Source organism: Ammodytes marinus, assembly GCF_949987685.1.
Source record: "Ammodytes marinus genome assembly, chromosome: 19".
NCBI classification, from domain to species: domain Eukaryota; kingdom Metazoa; phylum Chordata; class Actinopteri; order Uranoscopiformes; family Ammodytidae; genus Ammodytes; species Ammodytes marinus.
The window spans coordinates 21,973,730-21,995,296 of NC_137223.1; the positions used below are offsets into that span (position 1 = coordinate 21,973,730).

The following is a 21,567-nucleotide window of genomic DNA, read 5'->3' on the forward strand; positions in this document are numbered from 1 at the left end:
ACTTATGACATCATCACCTGTCGGCCTAGTAACCCTCCCGTCCACCCCCGCCAGCCAATCAGATTTAAGCAGCTCAGCATGGCAAAGCGATGACAGAAGCATGTTGCAGATGCACATTGCAGGACATTCATAGTGGGAGCGCTGCTACAGGGGAAGTCATTTCCCCTACTAGCATTTGAAAACCGGTTCTGTCCCCCCACATCCCACCTCCCCCTTCAGCCTGACTTCCTGGGGCTCGCCCTTCCTTGTGTAGTCAACTACAGTTTGGTTTGTGAGCATTGCTGGTTAGAAAAGATTTCAGAATGTTTTATTTTAACCATGACAGCCTTATTTTACTTATGTCAGCCCTTACTTTAAAAGTAAAGTCAGTGATTCTGGAGAAAGCTTATTGTCAAACCTTTTTTCAAAATCAGTGAATATCTCGTCACGATCCACTACAATGTGTTTAATGTGTCAGCTGAAAAAAAGTCTTGTGTTAATGCACAGCCTACGCTCTGTAAATAAATGGGACCCACGGATCGTGAGAAGATATTCCCAACAAGCATTCACAGAATCGCTGACTCCGTCTTTAAATGTTCATTTACTCTTTCACTATTTTACTATCCTCATCTCACCTTGACTGAGATTGTCACTTCAAGATGGTCTCTCTCATCCTCATCTATTCTCTCCTTCATTCAACATCTTTATAATGAAAAATTTAAAATGTATATAATTCCTTTTTTCCTTTACTGTCTCTCTATCCTTTCCTGTCCCACCACCACTACCCCGTCCCGTCCCGTCTCACCCTGGCTCTCTTCTCGGCCTCCAGTCGCTGCATGATCATCATGGTGTCCACGTCCTCGTCGTCTTCGTCCTCCTCGTCTTCGTCGCTCTGCTTGGACTCCGCCAGGCGCTTCTGGAACTGCCACTCCAGCATCAGCTTCCTGAGGCGGTCGCTCTCCTCCGCCGTCCGCTCCGGTTTGGCCTGGAGAATAAGGTTTATATGCTCAAGGGTTTGATCACACATAGGGGCCAGACATATTGTCAACAGCTTTGAATATTCCTTTAGTGTTAAAACATGTTATGTTTTCTTTTTAATCAAAAATATGAGGGGGGTTTTATAGAAATACATTTATTTATTGCAATATGGAAAAAATATATCAAGATTTTTTGGATGGCAAATTACCTGTAATAAGAATGACATGTATAGTTAATGTGTGTTTTAAACTAACTGCAGTTATTGCACTGCTATACTAACATAGAACTGCAACAAATAGAATGTGCATGTAGTAAAATAATAATAATAATAATAATTTCTTACATATATTGATATGTCTTGTTAGCAATAAGACTAATATCCTAATAAGAAAAGGCTGTTTCAGTGAACCAGCATCAAACTAAATGTACTCCTGATACAAAGTGAACTGGTGTTCTCATCTCTCCATGTTAAGTTTAAGTTGATTCAAATTCACAATTGAACATACCTATATCTTAAGTAAGAAAATGAAAAACCAAAGAACGAGAAATGAAATCCCTCTGACTGGAGTTCAGAGAGTGTTCCTACCTGGAGGTCCTGGATCTCCTTGTCCAGCAGGTCCACTATGTGAAGCTGCTGCTGCTTCTCGGCCTTCTCTCGGGCGTCTCTCTTCCAGGGGTCTGGAGACAGGCTGTCAGAGTTCAGCTCCTCCTTACTGATGGTGATGTACTGCAGGTCTCGCCTCTCGATGGTCCGGGGCTGTTGCTGCGGTAACAGCTCTCTGATCACTGTGTCCATGCCTACGGGAAAATCATATTATATTCATTATTTAAGGTGTAGATTGCAAAGTGTGTTTCAAAGCTAGTATTTTTTAAACTAAGCATCAAGGGCGAGACACTGCAGGGAGAATGTCTATTTTGCTTCCGTTAGATGTCTTCTTCAATACTTGTATAAATGAAATATCCAGTGTCTGCCTTTATCCAACATCTAGATTTGTGTTCTTTAAAGAGATGCAAATGTACTCAGAATTAGTTAAATATTGCCTTATTGGAATATTTATTCAAACATTTCCGAATAAATCGGAATACAATTTAATTTTAATGTAAGTAATCTACTGGCCAAGTTTCATGATGACATCTCTAAGATATGTTACCCTTTTCACCACCTGCAGTGTCTCGCCTTAAAAAATAAATAAAAAGAAAAGTTTTGACTTGAATGTGTTACCAGGAGGGTGAACAGAATTGGCAGGGGGAGGAACGGCTGTCCGAGGCAGGCTGGCCAGCTTCTCCGGTCTGGATGGGACAGGGGGCTGGGTCTGTGGGGGGACGTAGGGCTGAGGAGGGGTGAAGGAGGGCAGAGGGGGCTGCTGCTGCTGTGGCTGCTGCTGCTGGTGGTGGTGAGGGGGGGGCATAGACCCTCCGTTGTTGTGAGGCTGAACGGGCATGACCGGGTTGGCCCGAATCTGACCCAGCTTCCTCTCCTGCTCTCTCCTCTTTCTCTCCCTGAGAAATCAAAATCATTTTTTCAGTGAATTATTGTGTGAATTTTTGTTTTTGTGTGAATTTAATTGATGTAAATACGTATGTAATATAGTATGTATTGTAGAATTATTTTTATAAAAGGTGGAGTCAGGGTTTCTGGAGGACCCTTGTTGTCAAAGTCAATGAATATCTCCTCACAATCTACAGAAAATAATCTGTGTTAATACACAGCCAAGGCTCTGTAAACGGGAATGTTGTGTGCTACGGTTTGATAAGATATTCACTGGTTTTGAGAAAAAGAGGATTTTGACAACAAGCAATCTCCAGACTCGCTGACTCCACCTTAGAAATGAAATGTTCCCTTGTGTATAACATTAAAAAAAAACTCATACGAACCTCTCTTCTTCCAGCCTAGCTTTCTCCTTCTCATACCAGCGTTGTTGCTCCTCACGTTTCTTGCGGTCGGCCGCCTGTTGGGCCGATGCGGGGGACACTGCGGCGGGCGGGGGGGGCAGAGGCAGCTCGGCCTGGGGCTCATAGTGGTCGTATGTCTCTGGGTAGGCGGCCGGCGGTGGTGGCGGGGGAGGGGGCAGGTCGGAGCGCGAGGGGGTCCCGGCCGGGTGTGGGGCCACAGCAGAGTGAGGCGCGTTGGGCGTCTTCCACCGGCCAGGGCCCGTCTTCTGGTTCCCGGCTTTGTTGGAGGAGGAGGACGAGGCGGAGAAGTTAAGATGCTCCTGACTGGAGGTGGAGGATTCCAGAGAGGAGGAGACCTGAGGCTGTGGGGCCCAGTGGTCGGAGCCTCCTGCACACACACAGAAACACAGTCAGTCACTTCAATCTTTATTGACACAATTTAACACAAACTTACAACAAGCAAAATGTTATTACTCTACTAGTTATACTGCAGTGGGTTTCATTATTAAAAATATTTTCCTTCTGGGGCGTTTGTGGTGTAGTGGTAGAGCGTCCCCCCCCCCCCTCAACCCCCACCGCCCCTTCTCACAGCAGACCTGGTTCAATTCCAACCCATGGTCGTTCTCTTCATGTCATTCCCCTCTCTGCCCCATTTCACCTGTCTCTCTGCACTATAAAAAAAATCTGTGAAAATGCAACAAAAAAGAAATCTTGAGGAAAAAAATTAAAAATCCAACCAAATACTACTGAGGAAACCCTATAGTTGCAGCTGCGGTCACAAATGTCCCTGAAGAAGAGAGACAGCTGTTTGGAGGTAAAACTGAATGGTTCCCTTCAGAGCCTGAGGGTTTGTGGTATTTTTCTTCTTTAGTTTTGACCTCAACACTCGAGATGTTTCCATGAAGCTTTTTGATTTAGAGTGTTTAACTTAACCCTATAGCAGATCCTCGGAGAGAGGTAAAAGCTTTCTGCCTGTCGATCCTAAAATAATGAAGGTCTACTGACAGCAAGAGTATGACTAAATGAATTCAACAACAGTGACGGACTGTGTGAAAGATTTCTCCTTTTATAGACGGACGGCAAATGTTACAATTGTTTCCTTCGTCTTTCTGAATTAAACATGATTATATAATGATCAGTATAAAAGGTGCATCTCATATAATAAGAATATAATATTTTTTTTTTTGTAATTTAATTCAAAAACTGGAAGTTTCATATATTCTAGACTTGAATGAACGTTTACATGATATTTTAATTATATGAGATGCATCTATATTACATAATAAAAAGTATAATATCATATTTGCTTACATTATAGAGGAACATTTGGACACTGAGCTGTTACATATTGGGGTAAACAGTTGATACACTACCAGCTTCTACAATCCTCTTTTTCTCATCCCTCCCTTATCTCAGCTTTGGGCCTGTAAATCCTAAAATGATGAAGGTCTACTGACAGCAAGATTATCACTATACGAATTCAACAACATACCTCCGGGTGGCCCTCTCTGGTAGTCCAGTTCTCTGTGTTGGTATTCCATGTCGCGGAGCTGGTATTCCTGCTGGTAGTGCTGCTGCATGTCCGGCCTCAGAACTCCTGGTGGAGGGTACAGCTCCTCCTGGGAATGGTTCACCCGCTGTGGAGAGGAGGAAACATGCTGGTGACTGAGACGCTATGTTTCTGTGTTTGCTTCAAAATAAAATTCAGTTCATGTTTTGCCCATCAAATGCTTTTGATGTGAAGCTACCTACACTGTAAGAAATGTTTAGTTTGCATTAGCAGTAACTTAACAGCGCGCTAGAGATGGTGTTTTTATATGTAGAAAGACAGCGTACCGGATATTACTGATGATGACACTAATTTAGATATTCTATCTATAATGTTGAAACAGTAGATTGGTCCCTCTTACGTTTTATGACTAAGACGAAGTCACCTGTTCACATATACAATACTGATTGTATTAACAAAAAAAAACTAAATAAAAATAATAAAAAGGTTGAAAAAAAATGTTTCAGGCTGCTCTACCTGCATGCTGTTGTGGATGTTTTCGACCACAGGGAGGCGTTCTCTGTCCTCCATGCCCTGCCAGTGCTGCGGCGGCGCCTGCCCTGGACCCACCACCCGATCCTGGCTCTTGGAGTTGGGGATGGTGAAGTATTCCCTGGGGTAAGTCTGAGTGGGGATGGGGTACGCCTCGGGACGGGGAGGGGAAGGCTCGTCCTGAAAAATACAGAGATATCCAAGTTAAGTTTAAGACTTTTTAAAACCTCTTTAATGCCACATTAAATTAAATTGAATGTCAATGTCAAGGCCTTTAGTAGGAAGGATATAATGGAAATTCTGACGCCTTTTTTTTAATGTACTTTTAATAGAAAACATTAATGATAAACTCACACTAACTCACTAACAAAAACAGAAATTACTTTGTGAAGAGGCAACATATCTAAGGGCAACCTCCCAAACACTGCAAAGGTGACACACTGTCTAGGAAGGTGGGTTGAGTCAGATATGAATTCTCATCTCTACTCTAGATACTGTGTGTCCTCGACTGTTAGTCTCATCTAGATTTTCACACAAAGACGCCAGCAGGCTTCAATAGTTACACAGCAGTTACTTACGTCGGCACACAGGTTGCCGGTGGAGACGGAGGTGATCTTAGTGCCAGGTCCCCCGGGGTAAACCGCCTTGCCTGCAGGACTCTGACCCTGGTCTAATGGAGAGAGACAGTCATTTCAGTACAGTTTCAAAACAATATACAACAATATTCAGTGTTGAGCAATGAATTATGGGAGAAAAAGGAGTCACAGATAGATGGAGAAATACCCAAAATGGTTTCTGGGATTGTGTTTTGCAGACAGTGTTGTTGCCAAAAAGAACAGTGGAACTGTGTTTTCATATCAGGGTGGAGTGGTTAAAGAATAACAGCAGAGTAGTTCTTTTTTTTTTCCTATTCCTATTACTGCCCATGCCAAGTCTAGACACAATGACTCACAGATATATATTTTCTTTTAAATCTAATCAAACCTTTCTGATGTAATTTTCATGATTTTCATCTGTATCTGCCTAAAACGAGTTGGAAATATTATGGACCTGTGATAACATTTTAGTGTTTTTTGATGTCACACAATGCCATCCTTATGTTGAATGTATGAAGGGTTTGTTCATTATTGAAGCGGACAAATGCTTCAAACTAGTGAGGTTGAGTCACTGAATATTCTAAAAACATCTTCACTCAAAAACTCATTTAACATTTTGATATCCAAACAGGAAAGAAAATAGCATACTGAATGAAACTTGTGAAATAGAAATAAAAGATGGATTTAAAGTCAAAATCATTCTGATGCTGTGTGGACTGAACACAGATACATGCAGAAGACAGAGCATCAATTTATAGAAATGTAAATCTTGTTAAGGGTTTAGTTTTTAGTTTATTTATTTAGCACACATAATATCAATGGTGCAAGGAGGGAACAAAGAGTTGTGTACAAGAGTTCCACCCCTGTCAATAATCACAATCAAATCTTTTGCATAAAATAACAAATAAACTTTGGGAAAACAAGGCGAGAAAACACATAAATAATTAAAATTAATAAAAAAAATTATGGAAAAAGATGTGATAGATACATCTGTTGGATAGGGTGTGGCTACTTACTGGCTACGTTGGGGCTGGAGCGGTGGTCAGCGCGGTTCTTGAGCAGCCGGTCTTCGCTGCTCATCTTCTTTGGTTCGGGGTACGAGTCCCAGCCGGCCTGGGGGCTCTCTGGAGAGCCGTTCTGAACAGAGTTGTTGTACAGCTCAAAGCCTTCGCTCTTTGGTCGCAGTTTCCCGTTCTTGTCTCGGCCCCCATTCGACGCTGGAGATAAATTGGGATTTGGTAGAGATGAAAAGAGATTTGTTTTTTAGGATACAAGTGAAATAAGGTTGACATGCTCAAATCTTTCTGAGTTTGTTTTTGTATCATATGCTCATCCAGATAAACTTGTTATGGTTATCAGTAAGGACATTCGGATCCTTGATATCAAATCATTTTTCAGTTCGGATAATTTTTTTCAGTGACACGAATGAAAATCTTAACTATTAGAGGGAATGCGGGTGTGGCTATCATTGTTGTTAGCCTCACAAGTTTTCTTCTGACATCTTTTTCTACTGATATGAGGTAACCTTTTCATATTTTTTTTACTGACATGAGAAGAATGCACATTTACAAAGTTTGATGTTTTATTGAACTATTTTGACAGCTTCAAATATCAACTGGTATCTCAAATGTGTAAGAATTTATTTTCATTCTGTCTAAGTTTGCATCTCTGCAGTGAGAATCTACACACAGTCCAGTTTCCTAACATTAAGTTTACTGCAGAATGACCATAGTCTTAAACATGGTTGAATTTCACTGTCTGACTGTGCTGTGGAAAAGGCTCTGTGGTCGAGGGAATTGAGGAGAAACACCCTGTTAGCGTCATGCTGGACCACAGGCCGGCCCGGGCCACAAGACTTCCTTAATGAATCTGGGGTCACATTCCAGCAGACAAAGACCAGCACACAGCCAGACAAGCCAGTAAAAAGTGTGTCTGTGAGTGTGAGTGTGAGTGTGTGTGTGTGTGTGTGTGTGTGTGTGTGTGTCTGTCTGTGTGTGTTAGTGTGGAAACGCATGCATCTCCTCTCAGACACAGACACACGCGCTCGCACACACACACTCTCACACACACACACATCTGGGCTGTGGCCACAAATACTCATTATATTCTTCAGTCTGCAGCCTGGATTTTACAACAAGGAAACACTGTCTGGACAAGTCTGCTTCTCCTCTTTCATCCACAACACCATATTACTGGCATTAACTAATGCTGGAACTAACAATAGACCATTCATTACAACTATTGAACATGCATATTTTATGAAGCTGGAATCTTTAACTCCACACAATCGATTTCAATAGATTTTCATGTAAGACTTGTATAATGATCTTGTTAGCTTGACGACAGTTTAGTGAAATACATATTGCACGTCCACAGTTTTTACTTTGATTAATCTGCCAATTATTTTATCCCTTAATTTGTTTCTGTTTTATCTATTAAATATCCAATAACAGAGAAAATGTCTTTCAAAATTATCTAGAGCACAAGTTGATGCATCTAATTGAATGGTTTCTGACATTTTTGATTGCACAATTGTTGCAAGATAACCATCTGTCAATCGACAAATCACCGTCAAGCACCATTCACAAAAAAATACACATTTCAACAAAATCAGGAGGAAAATTAACAAAGAAAAATTCAGATTTTAAGTGCATCCTAATATATTTCAGACTTGTTATAGACTCAAGGGAACCCTGAAAATATGAAACATTATGTCAGCTGTGAGTTTCGAGAATAACCTATACTGCAAAGCTGCAAAATGATGATACTAATGTGCAAACGGTGCAAAAGCAGGTAGTCCATTTAAGCATTTTTAGCATGTGTGTGTGTGCTCCTTTACCTCTTGGCATCATAGGGCTGGGCTGGTTGAGCAGTGTGGCCAGTCCGTGGTAAATGGCTCCCTGCTTGGCGACTTCCAGAGTCACAACTGAGCCTGTTCTCGTCATCAGCTCGGCAGCCCTGAACACACACACACACACACACACACACACACACACACACACACACACACACACACACACACACACACACACACACACACACACACACACACACACACACACACACACACACACACACACACACACACACACACACACACACACACACACACACACACGGACAGAGAGAGAGGGAACATGAATATTAAACTTTAAACACTTCAATGGATTTGAATAACTTACCCTATTCTCTGTGGCATAGGCATTCAAAATTATATAATACACATCAAAATGTATATCTCCCATTTAGCTGCACTAAACTTTTTAAAGCTTGATAAGAACAAAGTAGGAATACATATTATGTGCTCTGTAGACTATGACAGCACTGTGCTGAAGTAGTATCATAGTACACACACATCATTCAAAACAAAAAGATAAATGCATAAACTAACAGGTATCTTCCCAATCGAGCGATTCATCTATTTCTCTATGAGAAATTATCGCAATTTTCCATATTGACGTCTTGAATTTGCTTGTTTTCCACGACAGACATTCCAGAACACAAAGATATTTAAACAACAATAACATGAAACAGAGAAAAGCTGCAAATGATTTTCATCTGGGAGGTTGGAACCAGATTTTTTGGGGCATTTTTAGTTTGGAAAAATTACTGAAACGATTAAACAATTATCCAAATAGTTGGGGATCATTGTATGTCAGTCAGCTTGTTGTTTCAGCTCTAAAATAAACATGTAGATTGGGTGCACTTCAAACAAAATGAATATTTCATTAATTATGGAAAGTTTCCGTTTACCGGCATCCCAACATTTTACTATGAACCAGAAAGGAGCACGGATTGTGTCGCGGGCACACACACACACACACACACACACACACACACACACACACACACACACACACACACACACACACACACACACACACACACACACACACACACACACACACACACACACACACACACACACACACACACACACACACACACACACACACACACACACACACACACACACACACACACACACACACACACACACACAAAATATCAAGAGTACTGTGACAGCCACATGTGTATTGGGCATTAACCTAATCCTAAAAATAGTCGAAGGGCAGATCACACAAGCTAATGAGCCATGTGTGTGTTTGATTGGAAGGAACGACGGGAATGCAACATCATCAGCTTGATGCTGAGCAGAGAACAGGCACTAAATACACATTTAGAAATATCTCAGAATCTAGCTTTTGAACAAACAAATACCAGATCTGAAGGCTGCAAATCAGACTTATCTGTAACATGTAGGAGGTGGAGACGACCTCGGGATGATACCAGAAATTTACAGCAAAATGATCTGATAACATCTTAGCTGAAATATCCTGAGATGAACCTGATGTGCAGAGTTGGGGAGTAGTGAACTTCATGTATGTAAACTAACAGTTAAAATACATTTTGCAGTAGCTTGCTGGTATTTCAAATGAACTCATATTTTCATTGTGATTCAAGTAATATAACTTCTTCTTAACTTCTGCTTCCTCTTCTGGTGACATTTTTTGTGTTGTTAACTACTTAAATTACAAACGACAAACTAGAAAAATCCAGATTTCTTTACAAAAAAAATATGACATTTAGTCCTTGTGAAAAGTCCAGATGGGATTGGTTTATTACGGACAGGTTTAGATCTAAAGGCTATTCTTCACCTTCCAGGAAGCTGGATTGTCAGCTCACCAGTGAAAATATTTGCTTGTGGTTTTTAATGTTTTTTGGTTTTAAGTCAAGGTTTTAAAATCCCTGTTTTATTTGAAGCTAACACAAAGAATGTTGAACACCAAGACTGTGCATGCAGAGGGAGAGGAATAACTGGATTCATCTGAGTCGAGGCGTTAGCTACTGAGCACTTCATTGCTGTTTCCAAAACACACACACACACACACACACACACACACACACACACACACACACACACACACACACACTTCTACTAGTGCAGTCAATCTAGAACTATTCTTTCTGTCTTTAAACAAGGACAAATGGGATGCAAATGGCTCAGTGCACGAACCTCAGGATGTCTCAACCCTGATGTTTTCCAAAGAGTGGTTATCTGGTGTCACGTCAACATGATATTTTACTATTCAAATGTTCTCAAAATAGGATTCCCATTGAGTTCCATCCTCGCACGACCATAAATACGTCAATACTGTGCGGTAGGTGGTCCAGCAAATCGGGGGGAAAAACACCACGGGCACCCACAGTTACTCCCTTGGTAGTCATAGTGATGGATCATCACTCGATGGTTTAATTACAATTTACACGTGTCAGCAGGGATTTCCCCATTTCTAAACGGGCGTTGAGTGCAATGACATCACCGCATTGGATTGACAAAAACAATAACACGAGCGCCGTCTTTACCTCTCCTGTGATAGGCCGACCAGACTGCGCCCGTCCACACTAAGCAACTGGTCGCCGGCAGCCAAACGACCATCCTGTATAAAGACAAACAGACGTACCACAGGATGAGTCACTGTTTATGTTTTTACCCTCAAAATGTTCTGTTATGGTTCCAGTTTGTGTGTGTGTGTGTGTGTGTGTGTGTGTGTGTTTGTGTGTTGTGTGTGTACTAACCACGTCAGCTGCTCCTCCTTTGACAACAGACTTGATGTAGATGCCCAGTTTCTCCTGACCAGCACCCTAAAGACAGAAAGAGAGACGCAGAGATATATGTTTACTGTATGAGAACCAACAAAAAAAATAAGTTCCAAATTTTTTTTACAAAGTATTTCAGCAAGGGAGAGCAACCACAAAGAGAATTCTCACACGCACGCACACACACTAACAAACACACACACACTTATGGCGCTTTTCCACCGCAAATGTAGCTCGACTCGACTCAACTCGACTCAGTTTAACTTGGTTTGGTAGCAGCACGGGTCGTTTTCCACCGAAAATAGTACCTCCTGAACGTGGGCGGGGTTGTCGTAAGGGGCTGAAAGCCAACTCCGGAGTCAAGTAGCAAAGCAGAAATTACGAGCAGTTGTTGCACTATTAACTGAACCAACCGCCAAAAACACGGATGAGAAATGTTTAAGAAAATACTCCCCTTGTATCTGTTTGCTAAAAGAAGTAGAATAATATTGCTACGGGCCGTTAAAAGGGAGGGTTTGTGTCCTGATGTGTGACTGCCACACAGCTGTAGGGATGCGTCACGTACATCCCTATGCACGTAAACACGGGCATGATAAAGTTGACTGTTAAGTGCTTGTTTCAGGATACGTGTTTTCAAATGCAAGCCGTGTCTCAGCCTGAATATTTTATTGAGGTAATCAGTGCAGTCCGAGGCTTGTAATGTAATCGCTCGCTATCATGTCTGTCCCAGCTTGCTGCTATAGGCTATTTAGCCTAGCTGCTATGTCTCCTCTCGTATGTTCAAAGTAACTTCCCCAACAGCCAACACAACTGGGTGAGCTTAGCGAATATATGGAGAGAAAAAAATCGGGTCTGTGATGCAAATCAAATGAAAGCGAGCCAAAGAAGGCTGCACGCGGCGAGACAAAATACACATAAAAGTCCCGGAGAGTTGTTGAGAATCAAGGGGAGAATAATCAACAGAATGAAGCCGGCAGACGGTAGTCTCTGGCCAATCAGCGGCCGGCCGTCTGCCGACGTCACCTTTTAGCTCGACTCAGCTCGCTTGGACCCTAGAGCAAGGCGATACTAAAAAAGCAGCCGCTAGCAGGTACCAGGTACCATGAAATTGTGGTGGAAACGCCAAAAATGCGAGTTGAGTCGAGTCGAGTCGAGCTGATACCATGCGGTGGAAAAGCGCCATTAATAAAACTAAGTAAAAACGGTAAATAACTTTGCATAAGGGCTGTTGAACAGAACTAGTCTCTGGAAAAACAGCTCAAATTTGGTAGGCGAAAGTAAATGAGAATCAGGATGATTTCTTGCTGGAGTGCTCCAGCAGCACATTGCCTAAACACATGATGACATGAACACTGTTTCAATCAAAACGTGTGCAGTCAACTAAACAAGTCAAGTCTTAGATCAGTTCACAGATTAGTGTGTGGACGATACAGTTTGAAAGGAATGAATGTGGCCAAAAAAATGACAAGATCAAAAGTGGTTTTCTTGTATTCTTAGCAAGACAAACAACATTAAAGCGCAAACTATTCTCTTTTCATGAGAGTGTCGCAGTGACGTCTTCGTGGCCTATTCAGTGGTCACGCTTGTTTTTCTCACACTGATGTGGCTTCAACCTGCGGTATTCTTTGTCCGTTTTTACACAGTGTGTTACCCTGTTACGCTCCCAACGTCTTCCTTTGAGTCTGAACCAGAGTTTGAAAGCATTATATGAAACCAACAGTTTCTCTATGGAGGTCAGATGGGCAGGTCTGAAGCCAGTTACAACAATATCTGCATTTTAACGTGCAAGTATATCATTATACATGTTTAGGTAAGTGGATGTTAAAGTCATATAGACAGCTATGAGATAAGAGGTATGAAAAATATTCCCATACTCAAGAGATAAAATGTCATAATTTGGAGAAGAAAACACACAATATTGGGGAAAAAAGGTGGCACCAATGGGCTTCCATACTTTTTTTCAACAACTGCTTGTGCAGGGCACCAAAAAAATATATATTGACCACCACCTCAAGACATCACTAAATTATAGTCACAGAAACACCAGTAGTATCCTGCACCACTGACTCAATGTCTGCAAGTCAAGTCAAGTCCTCTATTTGCACCAGAGTGAGTCCAGCACCACCAGGAATTTAAAACACACACATATTTACTGACAGCTATTCTGAAAACTATAATTTCCTCAACACTCGGCCATTTTATCTGAGGTAACAAGTTCACCAACATGTCAAACACAAACATTTCAAGACATTCACAGGGCATTCAAACACCGCAGTCAAACACATTCCACAGTGTTTTTATGTTCAGTTTCAATGCCAATATTTTTTCGGGTTTCTCTGCAGTATTCCAAGTCATATTTGCTGACGAAACAATCATATCCCCCCCACACAGGAATGCAGAGATTTATTTTATGTCATAATATTTACTTCAAACCAAATCGGTTTCTTTACAAAGAACAGAAATGCAGATAAAAGAAAGCGGGAGCGCACATGCACACACACACACACACACACACAAGCCAGAGCTTCTGTGTGTGTGTGTGTGTGTGTGTGTAGTTTTCTTGTGATGTGGGGGGAGTGATTTACAATGCAGCTAAGCGTTGGCATGCTATCAGACGTAGCACACGCTTTCTTTGCCACCTCCACATGTTTATCCTCAGAGTTTGTGCAACAGTAGAAACCCAGAAACCAGAAGAAATATTTACACACTCCGCCGGGCTGAATATGAAACCACCAAGAAGACTTCAAAGAAATGAATCGGTTTTCTGTAAGTGAAAATAACTTGCAAAACTCTCTTCTCCTTTCTGTTGCAACAGAGAGCAAAGCTAAACCACTACCTGCATTGTTGCTGACGGTAAACTGAAGACATCTCCCGATTGCTTAGAGACTTGTTTCACCTATTTAAAGCAGGTTTAGCCCAATTAGAACCCAATTATGAACCAAACACTAAAAACATAGTAATGGTGGATTTCTACTCAAACTGCAGCCATACATCGTAAATAAATACATTATTAAAATACTTTTAAAAAAAAAACGTTTTTGACTATTTGAATGGACGTATTACTGTGGAAAATGGGTATAAATTAGGATTCTGTGTGGTATTAAGAAGTTGAACACAGATTTTAGCGGTGTCTTTGTAGTCTACACTACGGCGGATGTAACGGTTAATACATTTCACATTTGACCTGTAAAACAGTAAAAGCCGGTAACCTGAGTGGAACCTCTGCCTCCCTTTGCTTGACTAGAGATGTGGCTTCACACAAACACACTATGGGCCACGTTGCCAGGTCTGACAGATGGCAGCAATTAGGAGTCTTTTTAATCTACTCCTCAGTTTTATGAGCAAGTTTATAGACACGCTGTGATTGGTAATGTGTAGGTAGCGTGTGTGTGTGTGTGTGTGTGTGTGTGTGTGTGCCATCTGAACCTTTGATGTGGTGTGTTCTGTTTAAGCTTTGGTCTCTGCTTTGAAAGGTTTTTTTATTAACCTCATTCAGATTCTCCATCCGTTCCAATGGATATAACTCTTCCAGGATACTTAGACAGAGGAGACGCATTGACTTTGACAGGTTGCGTTAGATAGTTCAACATGACCCCCTGAAAGTGACATTGTGTGTGTGTGTGTGTGTGTGTGTGTGTGTGTGTGTGTGTGTGTGTGTGTGTGTGTGTGTGTGTGTGTGTGTGTGTGTGTGTGTGTGTGTGGACCTTAAACAACGTCAACAAGTTTAACTGCTGATATTAAAGCAAGTAACAGAATTTTAATCAAATTATCGACAATCAGATGAAGTTGTCACTGAATTGTTGACGCAAATATATTCCTCATTCACTTCTTTCTGTAAAAGCTCAAATACTGATATTTAACCATTTCTATTTCTGTATTATTATGACTATTCCAGCCCATAAAAAAAAACATTTATTATAATTAGCTCCACTTTCCGATTCAAGGCTTGTTGCATGAGAACGTTATTTACTGTAACAGCGTCTTCCCACAGCAGGAAACAACTTTTGAATATGCGCTGACATTCAGATCTGGGTTCAAACCGATCAGTTTGTTTTATAACAACAATAAGCTTTTGTCTTGCCTTGTTATCCGAATGACACAAATGCATTCCTGAGCTTTTCACATTGTGGCACATACTTTTGCCCAAAAATGTTTGGAGTGAAAGTTGAATTTGGACACTTTTTATTCCTTGAATTACTTGCATGCTTTGTAACATTGTAATTCAACTGATCACTTATATATATTTCAAATATGCATCATAAAAGCAAAACTTTAAGTCATAATAGTCATTCAGTTTTAGACAGTTTTTTCTATGCAAACTCATGGAAAAGAGACATTCTACATTTGTCACGTGCTCCATCTTCTATTGTGTGTCCCAGTTTCTCCTTCAGAAACAGACCATTAGGCCTTCTGACTATTTGACCCACAAATGTTTCAGCTCTGTGTCTGAACTGTGTGCGTGTATATGTTATAATGAGGGCCGGATTCATGCAGACAGGAATTTCCTGTGAGTGACATTAAGATGAGAGAAGAACAGTGAATCACTCTTGACTGTTTTATGCCTGTTGTACATTACAGACATTAAAGGCTTTCTGTTATAGATGGAGCCACAGCTTTCGTGCACTTATCCGGATTGGGGGATCGGGGCGCCAAATCGGGGCTCCAGACGCACTTGTGGGAAGTCCCTTATTCCCCTGAGGACTTTCAGCAAATCTAAGGGGTCTCCAAGGGACTTCAGAAGGGGCCAAAACGTCAAGCATTCTTTAACCTTTGCTTCAGCGTGACACAGGATTTAAAAAAAACACACAGCACACTTGCATGTAAAGCCAGATTCATAACGACAACGTTCAGAATAGTTTCAGAACGGCACTTTATGACCTGGTGGCTATTAGTTGTGAATGTAGCACAATCTGAACAGGTTGTACAGCCAGATGAAGTATATAAGGTTCAGCAGCCAACATTTGCACCTGGGATTCAGCCAGCGCTTGGAAACAGGGCATTGGTATTGACTTGTGTCAAGACGCTACCCTTGCGTTGCCCTTAAGCAAGTCTCACAAGAACAAAAATATCCCAATTACCATTTTCAATGTTATTTAAAGACTTTCTGAGACCTTTTTAATGTAATCAACAATCTCTTTTTTAATTCAACACTGTTTTCTTGACCACAGGATAGGATTCTGGTGTTAGAAATGTAATTTGCAAGCAGTACAAGCATTACATGTGCTGCTTCACCAACCTTTTTCATAATAAAACCACACCAGCCTTTACAGGTGAAATGCCACAATAAGGTTCAAACAGTAGTTGATACCAACTGTAGAACTGGTTTGTCAAGTGAGGGGATGCTACCAGCCAATCAGTGCTGGGGATTAGCACTATTGTTATCTTATGGTTAAAGCCCAAATAGCCTCTTTCAATAGAAATGGGTGTGGAGCGCTCAAAATCATGCAGTATCCCAACACAGTCACAAATTAGCAGCTACAAGCGGCAAATATACAAACAAAAAAAGTTAAACAACACATGCAAATGCTTTGGTGGACAGCAATAGGGATGCACTGAGGAGATAATGGCTGCATAAAGTCGGCTACGAAGGCGCTCCAAACAAATAATTATCTTAAAATTAACTCAAAACAATTCGGACATGCTGTTGTCTCCTTTAAAAACCATGTCATGTAACAAATAAAATATAAATGACACAACTTCAAGTCTCCAAGTGTTTGTCTTTTGACAGTCAGAGTGACGTGACATTTTCCTCCTGTCACTTATGTCTGATATACAGCGGACTAAAAGTTCTGCTAATGCAGTCTGGCAGCACACCAAGATTATAGCTTACAATGTTAAAACATGTCTAACTGCTTTTCTGAAGCCTTTCTGAGGTTATAAACCACTTATCCGTAAGAGGCAGTTTGGAATGCGGCGGTATTCAAGGGCTCTTCACACCCACACATGCACTTTAAATCATTTTAACGTTTTAAATATGCTCTCAGGAGTCTCTGGGCATGTGCAGACGGTGGTTGATTGACAGCTTCTTGAGGCTACTGTTTTAATTAACCTGTTACGACAGAACCCTGGTGTAATTTGATGACTTCAGGATATTTGGAAACACAAAACCGCGCCTGCTAATAATCAGAGAAGATTTCTGATCAGTTAGAAATAGCCTCAAAACAATGAAGAAAAAGCTGAAATGAAATAGGTACATGGGTCCTCTAAAAAGAAAAGATGTAGGATTAGTATTTGCATTGACTTGAAACTGGATTTAGGGTGAGACACTGCATGCAAATAGGATAGATCTTTTTAACTAACAGTAGATAACATCTTAACTTTGCCAGTTGATTACTAACATTAATACAATTATTTTCTGTATTACAATTTGTGTTCATTATGCGTTTGTACATTTGTGTTGGATAAAGCCAGAGTTATAATCTTTATTTCATTTTTACAACATATCCGTGGGGCTAAAATTGCCATACCTGTGTGTGAGAAACACTAAGAACAGTTAAGGGAACTCAAAAGATTTTTCATCAGTCATGACGAAGTACCAAGACCTCTGATAACCTCAGCAACTATTCACACACTAAAAGTAGAACTCAAAGATAAAGATACACACATAAAACCCAGTCACTCCCTCATTTTTTTATCATAACTAAGCAACCAGTGACATGATGTTTTGAACGACGTGGAAAGCTGCTGCGTAACGACAGAAAATAGTTCAGTTGTAAATAAGAAACTGTTCTTAATGTTTTATCTGGAAAAATAAAGGTTTAAATAAAAAAATAAATAAAAGGAAAAAGACAACAAATCTCTTTTCCTTCAAGTATGTCCATGTTTTTCCATACATTCTCTTTCTCTCACACACACACCTTGTAAACACCTCCTGTCCGCAGCTTTACAGGAAAGAGTGTGTATGTGTGTGTGGTACATCCTCCCATTGTTTAAGCCCTCATGGGGGGTTAAGCCTCTCGTACAATTGTTCCACCTCTAGCACCATTTGGTCAACTAACAAACAAGCGCACACACACTCTCTCTCTCTCACACACACACACACACACACACACACACACACACAACCAATACTTCAAACACACCATGGAAACAAACGCAGCTTTTGGAATTTAGGCTCCATTTTACTTCACAGGATGTGAACATTTACGAAGTCATTCATGTCTATGTACTTCAGCAAAATATATCTGAAATAGACTTCCTGAAGATTTAGAATAGCTCAGTAACACCACTGACTTTGATATAGGAAACCAGGGTTCGATTCCAGGTCAGGTTGGGGCAAGTCCAGTGAGGGTCCATATGCAAGACGCTTAATACTAACTGCCTACCTCCAGTCGCTTTGGATGAAGGCTTAAAAGGTGATTTGACTCACTTAAAGTGCTATTTGGCATGTTGAATATGCAAGTGAGATCATTTGATAATAACCAAAGCATAAAGGAAAATACAAGATCTAAAAATGGAATTTGGAATTCATTATTCTCTTGCATGAATCATTGTCCTGTCTCTGATGAACTTGGATTGTGACATAATGCAAAATTATCTTTGTTTTTTTTTTAAATCTGTGGGTAGGAAATGTTCTGTTCTTTACTGCGACAGATAACTGAGCAAACACAGGAGCAGCAGGAGGAGGGGGAGGATGGGAGTTTACTAAGCTTACAGCTGTTCAGGGTGAAGTTGAGGAATACAATACCCCATCACGCACACGCACACACACACACACACACACACACACACACACACACACAGGTTAGACTGGTAACGCTTCAAAGGATACAAATCTGCACACAGAGACAAAGGGTTTAAATATCAATATAACGCACAAAGGCTCAGTGTTTATCATGTTTAACTTGACGTAACAGATAATTCAGAACAACTGCTTGAAAAACTGGTTTTAAATGTCAGCAGTAGGTAGTCGCTAGTCTGACAGTTACTTTGATGTTGCCTAAAATGTTTAATGCAATTTAAAAGAAGCCTTTGTAAAGTTTGACTTAGAATTTTTATAATGAAATTGTTCAATATAAGTGCGCAAATTGCTCAAAACATACGTATGTTTTTCTACCATCGGTGTCTGGTGTGTGTACCTTAGTTTAAACATTAGCCGAACAGCCCTGAAAGCAAACAGTGACAAGTGACAGACCAGAAGGCCATCACACTGTAGGGATGTGTTCAATAGTCAACCAGCTGCTGGCAACTTCACTATGGTCCGCTTGAACAGGGTTTGAATAATGTCAGTATGTCAAGAGCCACAGCAAATGAACAACTAAGAAGAAAGATTCACAATGGGAACAAGACACTACAAAATCTAGTCTTTTGAGAAGTGAGTGAACGGAAAAGTCACACTTTATCTAGTTCATTCCAATAAACAACACAAATGAGAGCAGATGATCGAGAAACTACAGACAAAAAACGTACAATATTAAGACTTTACTGTGTCCGTAATGCAAAAAAACTATTTAATCACAGTTACCTGCTGGTCTTTCCTGCCCACCACAGAAAACCACATGTTGCAGCCGCTCGTCAGCGTTGATCAGACCAGTTCAAACTGGGACGTCCAGACCGGGGCTCACACACACACACACACACACACACACACCTCCTCTTATCCCACCGAGCGCTCAGACCTGCTAACATGCACCGACAAGTCCAAAAAACCTCTCAATTATAGCCTTTGGGAGTAATCCATTGAGCCGAACGTCTACATTCAAAATCACTATTTACGAGAGAAACGCGATGTGTATCTCTACGCTGGTTGGTCATTTTAAAAAGCTAAGTAAAGTTATAAAAAAAACTGTTTAAAGAAAGGAAGTCAAGTTTTTTGAAAAGTCTTAAACAAACTTTTAATAAAAGCAAGTGGCGCAAGTTTAAAAACGGGTAAAAATTCCAGGATATGTTGTTAAAAAGTTGTATTAAATTCCTTAAATGTTCCAAAAGAGACGATAAATTCCTTCCAGAGTTCCTAATTGCGGTGCGTTTGTCAAGGAGCCGTGAATCCAGGCGGCTATCCAGAGGTGTAGTGTCTGCGCGCTACTACGGCTCCACCAGGCAAAAACTACACACACACACACACACTCTTTCTCTCTCTCTCACACACAGTTATATAACGGGCCCTGTTTAGCGAGAATTCAAGCAGCTGTCTGACAAACCCCGCTCTCTCTCTCTACCTGCCTGCCCCATCCCATTTCTCTGCCTGTTCTCTGCTCATACGTCCACACAACACAGCTTTGAAAATAAACAGAGCCAAGGAGGTTTCCTCAACGCGTTCTTCACTCCCACTCTTCCTCCACACACACACACACACACACACACACACACACACACACACACAGAACACACAGCTGCACAGGAAAGCTCTCACTGTCTGCAGGAAACTCACTCCAACTCAAAAGACAGACAGAAAAAATGTCCTCATGTTTCACACCAATTACTATCGCTCCTGTCCTGCCTCGAGCACTTTATCCATTTCTATCATTAATTCCCACTTACGGGGAACTTTAAATCTTTATGAAATCATCTCATTTTTCCTGTGATGGTTATGAATGACCCGTAACAGCACCCAAGACCATCAGTGTGAAAAGAAGGCTATTTTTATAGTTATTATTAATTCCATTGCTCGGTTACGATTTCCAGGAAGTTCAAGTCAAAACGATTTACAGCAGGCAGAACGGGAACATCCTGTTTCCTAAAAAGGTACTAAATCAAGGTATACTTTGCTTCACCATCGTCATATTACCATTATTAATCTGACATAGTCACATATAAATACATTACCTCATTGCAAAGCATACAGAAGTCTCTTTTTCAACCGCTTCCTAAAGAAATACACACACCACCTAGCCTGGAAATCCTGACCCTGATATCTTGAACGATAGAGGGTCTGGCGACGATCAATAGTAATTTCCAACTCTAGGGGCGGCTCCTACTCGTGCATTTCAAATGCCACTGCACGCAGTTGGATAGCACTACAACCAATCAGAGCGATGCACAAGTGACGTAAGCCCCGTTCGTTTAGCGAACAGCTGTTAAACTGTTCAATTAAACGTTTGCCGTTGTCGGTCGGCAAAACAGAACATTCCACTTACTTGCTAGTGAAAGCTATGAGTCCCGTCTTCCAATTCGTTAAGGGTCGAGGCCAAAGCAGTCTCAAACTCACACAACATATCCGCAGCCATCTTTGATGTTTACTATCACAGCTTCGACGTCGCATGCACGTCACTGTCGTCATCCGGTTACGTCCTCCCCAGAGCACCATATAAAGGGCTCTGGCGCGCCCATATTAGATAGAACCAATTGAAACGTTATACCAGATTTCTGGTAGTCTTGATAAGCTTCAACGGAGCGTCTCCAGACCAACACGCGCAGCAAATTTAATTTGCCAGCGCCTAGTGGCAGGTCTGGGAATGCCAGGCTACACACCACCAGCACGCGCAAGCAATCTTTAGGACAGCATGCTCTGGTATTGTAAAACACTACCACTTTGGTCCA

At 41.1% G+C, this 21,567-nt stretch overlaps 1 protein-coding gene across 1 annotated transcript in view; it reads right to left on the bottom strand.

The window, feature by feature from the left end:
* Positions 1-21,567, bottom strand: part of LOC307265996 (afadin-like) — a 97,704-nt gene that overhangs the window by 12,032 nt on the left and 64,105 nt on the right. Inside the window, 11 exon segments of the mRNA XM_080047857.1 lie at positions 785-964; positions 1,544-1,755; positions 2,180-2,457; positions 2,833-3,238; positions 4,343-4,487; positions 4,877-5,071; positions 5,470-5,561; positions 6,504-6,704; positions 8,327-8,445; positions 10,855-10,928; positions 11,068-11,133. Coding sequence (XP_079903983.1) covers positions 785-964; positions 1,544-1,755; positions 2,180-2,457; positions 2,833-3,238; positions 4,343-4,487; positions 4,877-5,071; positions 5,470-5,561; positions 6,504-6,704; positions 8,327-8,445; positions 10,855-10,928; positions 11,068-11,133 — 1,968 coding nt within the window.